This window comes from Haplochromis burtoni, unplaced genomic scaffold, assembly GCF_018398535.1.
Source record: "Haplochromis burtoni strain Fernald_Lab_line unplaced genomic scaffold, NCSU_Asbu1 Contig_1272, whole genome shotgun sequence".
NCBI classification, from domain to species: Eukaryota; Metazoa; Chordata; class Actinopteri; order Cichliformes; family Cichlidae; genus Haplochromis; species Haplochromis burtoni.
In genome coordinates this window covers 37,547-40,910 of record NW_024583633.1, presented here as the reverse complement: position 1 = coordinate 40,910, position 3,364 = coordinate 37,547, and the positions used below count along the sequence as shown (strand labels likewise).

Sequence of the window (3,364 nt, the reverse complement as noted above, 5' to 3'; positions counted from 1 at the left end):
ATTATTATTATTTGGTGTGTTGTCTGCACTGCCCCTGTGCACATCTGTATGTAGGCAGGTATGTGTGTGTGTTTTGCCTTTCTGCTGTGGCCAAGTTACAGGCACCTTCAGCCCTGGGGGCGTGGTCTAACTTGTGGGCTGGCCACACCCGAAGTCCTGGCCGCACACCTGCTCCTCATCTGGGCTCGTCGGGGGAGCTATTTAGATGAGCGATGGAGCTTCCACCGACGCTGGATTATTGCGTTTGACTACACGTCAGTCTTCAAACTAGTCAAGTGTGAGTGTATGCCTGCTGGGATAAGTGTTAACGGCTGCCTCTATTGTTTTCCCCTCAGGAGGAGTGTGGGACGAGAAGGAGCAGTGAGCACGGGGAGTGCAGAGACACTGGGGCAGAGAGCACTACACGGGGACTTTTGGGAAGAAGACACTACACGGGAGTCTGGGAAACTGGGGATTTATTGTTGTTTATTTTCACCACCTTGTAAATAAACACTGTTGCACTGAAGAGTCCGGCGTTTGGGTCCTATTTCCCCATCTCCCCACGGTCTGCCAGCCAGACCGTGACAGAATAATCCAGCCATTATGGGCCCAGCGGACTCAAGGACTGTCTCACAGGGGGAATTGCTCGCCCAGCTCTGGAAATACTGTCGGAGCATTATCCAGGCGGCAGATCCACATCTGAGACACATGCAGGTCGTATTTTTCGATGCCTTCCTTTCTTCAACCACCTGTTCTATGAGTTTTCTGGACATTGCAAAGCTAATTCAAATTGTAACTGTGTTGAGGGCTAGCTCTAGCTTTGAACTGTTTGGTTTAGGCTGTCCGGGCAAGGAGGATGCGGCTGCCTCCCTGGCAGCCCTCGCTGCCTGGTTTTTTCTTAATGGGCGGAAGGTTTTCCCACCGCCGCTTGCTGCTCACCTATTGGACCCTCCACTGCAAGGAGGACGGCGCCCTACTCCATCTCCTCTCACTTCTTCAATGACCTCTGTGTCAGCAGACCAAAGACCGACAGTGCTGGTCACCACAGTGAGTAAACCGGACCCTGTCATTTTAACTAATCCAGTCACAGATGAACAGGGGACAGGTCCCTTTGCCCCGCCAACACGAAAGAGACGGCGCCGGCGTCATCCTCGCCAAACCGAAGCTCACTTCACTCCTGTGGTTTGGGAAGAACCAGCTGACTCTGGACTGATCGCACGAGGAGCCGCGGACCCAGTGCTAGAACATGAGCCTGCCACTACAGACAATCGGGAGGCTGAGATTCTCCCCAGGGCTTCCCCAGAGGCTGAACTGGAGGCCTCAGTTGCCTCTGGCCCCCTGGAAATTGCTGAGCCAGCGGTAACATTGTTTTCCTCTCCACCCTTCATGTTGGACATATCACCCTCACTTCAATTAGCTGCCCAGCTAGTCAGTCGGTCATCATCTGTTCCACCTTCCACATCCACTGCTCTGCCACCGCATCCACCGCCTGCTGCTGCCATGTCGCCATCGTCACCGCCGGGTGACCGGCTCAGCGTGCGGGGGGATCCCGCGCCGCAGCCGGAGGTGCTCAGCGAGCCGGAGGAGCCCGCACCGCCAGCTGGGGAGCTCAGCGAGCCGGAGGAGCCCGCACCGCCAGCTGAGGAGCTCAGCGAGCCGGAGGAGCCCGCACCGCCAGGGAGCTCAGCGAGCGGGAGGAGCTCAGCATGCCCGAGCCGGAGCTCAGCGAGCGGGAGGAGCTCAGCATGCCCGAGCCGGAGCTCAGCGAGCGGGAGGAGCTCAGCATGCCCGAGCCGGAGCTCAGCGAGCGGGAGGAGCTCAGCATGCCCGAGCCGGAGCTCGCGCTGCCAGCCGAGGAGGAGCTCGCGCTGCCAGCCGAGGAGGAGCTCGCGCTGCCAGCCGAGGAGGAGCTCGCGCTGCCAGCCGAGGAGGAGCTCTGTGAGCCGGAGCAGCCCAGCGAGCCACCCACTGAGAAGCCCGCACCGCTGCTGGCGGACCTCAACGAGCCGGAGGGACCGGCGTTGCCAGCAGAGGAGCTCAGCGAGCTTGGTGAGCCTGCGCTGCCACCGGAGGAGCTCGGAGGTCCGGAGGGATCCGCTGAGCCAGAGCTGGAGGTCTGCGTGCCGGAGGGGCCGCCACGTCCTGCAGCCCGGCCGCCACGTCCTGCAGCCCGGCCGCCACGTCCTGCAGCCCGGCCGGTACATCGGGAATCGTGGGTGGTGCTGAGGCGGGAGCTGCAACGCCGCCGCCGCCACTGGACCCGTGGCCGCCCGCCGGAGCTGTAACGCCGTTGCCACCGGATCCGTGGCAGGCCGCCTGAAGCGTTCTGCTCCCATCACGGGGTTGGAGGTAGGCCGTCCGAACGGATTTCCCACCACTGCCTGACCCATAGCGGGTTTTGCCTGCTTGCGGTCCACTGGGTCGGCCGCAAGAACTGTTGCTGCCACCATGGCAGTGGTTGGACTTTTGAACTGGGGTTTTCAGGCCCTCCGTCCTGTTTCCCCCCCGCCGCCCGCCCTGGGATGGTTGGGTTGTGGTTTTTGTTGTGTTTTGGGTCGTCGGGAGCCGACCCTTAGAGGGGGGGTACTGTCACGGACCCGGCTCTGGGGACTCGGGGTCCGTGGGCAGTGGGGACTGTGACTATTATTGTTATTATTATTATTTGGTGTGTTGTCTGCACTGCCCCTGTGCACATCTGTATGTAGGCAGGTATGTGTGTGTGTTTTGCCTTTCTGCTGTGGCCAAGTTACAGGCACCTTCAGCCCTGGGGGCGTGGTCTAACTTGTGGGCTGGCCACACCCGAAGTCCTGGCCGCACACCTGCTCCTCATCTGGGCTCGTCGGGGGAGCTATTTAGATGAGCGATGGAGCTTCCACCGACGCTGGATTATTGCGTTTGACTACACGTCAGTCTTCAAACTAGTCAAGTGTGAGTGTATGCCTGCTGGGATAAGTGTTAACGGCTGCCTCTATTGTTTTCCCCTCAGGAGGAGTGTGGGACGAGAAGGAGCAGTGAGCACGGGGAGTGCAGAGACACTGGGGCAGAGAGCACTACACGGGGACTTTTGGGAAGAAGACACTACACGGGAGTCTGGGAAACTGGGGATTTATTGTTGTTTATTTTCACCACCTTGTAAATAAACACTGTTGCACTGAAGAGTCCGGCGTTTGGGTCCTATTTCCCCATCTCCCCACGGTCTGCCAGCCAGACCGTGACAGTATGTGTTTCTGCAGGCGCCTTCAGGCCTGGTGGGTGTGGCCCTGATGGCGGACTGGCCACACCCGAAGTCACACACCTGCTGCTGATCAGGCCTCGTCGGGGGAGCTACTTAAGAGAGTCTTGGAGCTCCCACCGACACGGGATCATTTCGTGAGACTTCCCGGAT

At 59.5% G+C, this 3,364-nt stretch overlaps 1 protein-coding gene across 1 annotated transcript; it reads left to right on the top strand.

Moving 5' to 3' along the window:
* LOC121813208 (uncharacterized protein KIAA0754-like) lies at positions 1 to 2,264 on the top strand. Its single transcript, XM_042216826.1, has 3 exons — positions 1 to 254; positions 336 to 1,613; positions 1,658 to 2,264. The coding sequence occupies exons 2-3, from the start codon at positions 583 to 585 to the stop codon at positions 2,262 to 2,264; spliced, it is 1,638 nt and encodes a 545-aa protein (XP_042072760.1). The 5' UTR covers positions 1 to 254; positions 336 to 582.
* The last annotated feature ends 1,100 nt before the right edge of the window (positions 2,265 to 3,364 follow it).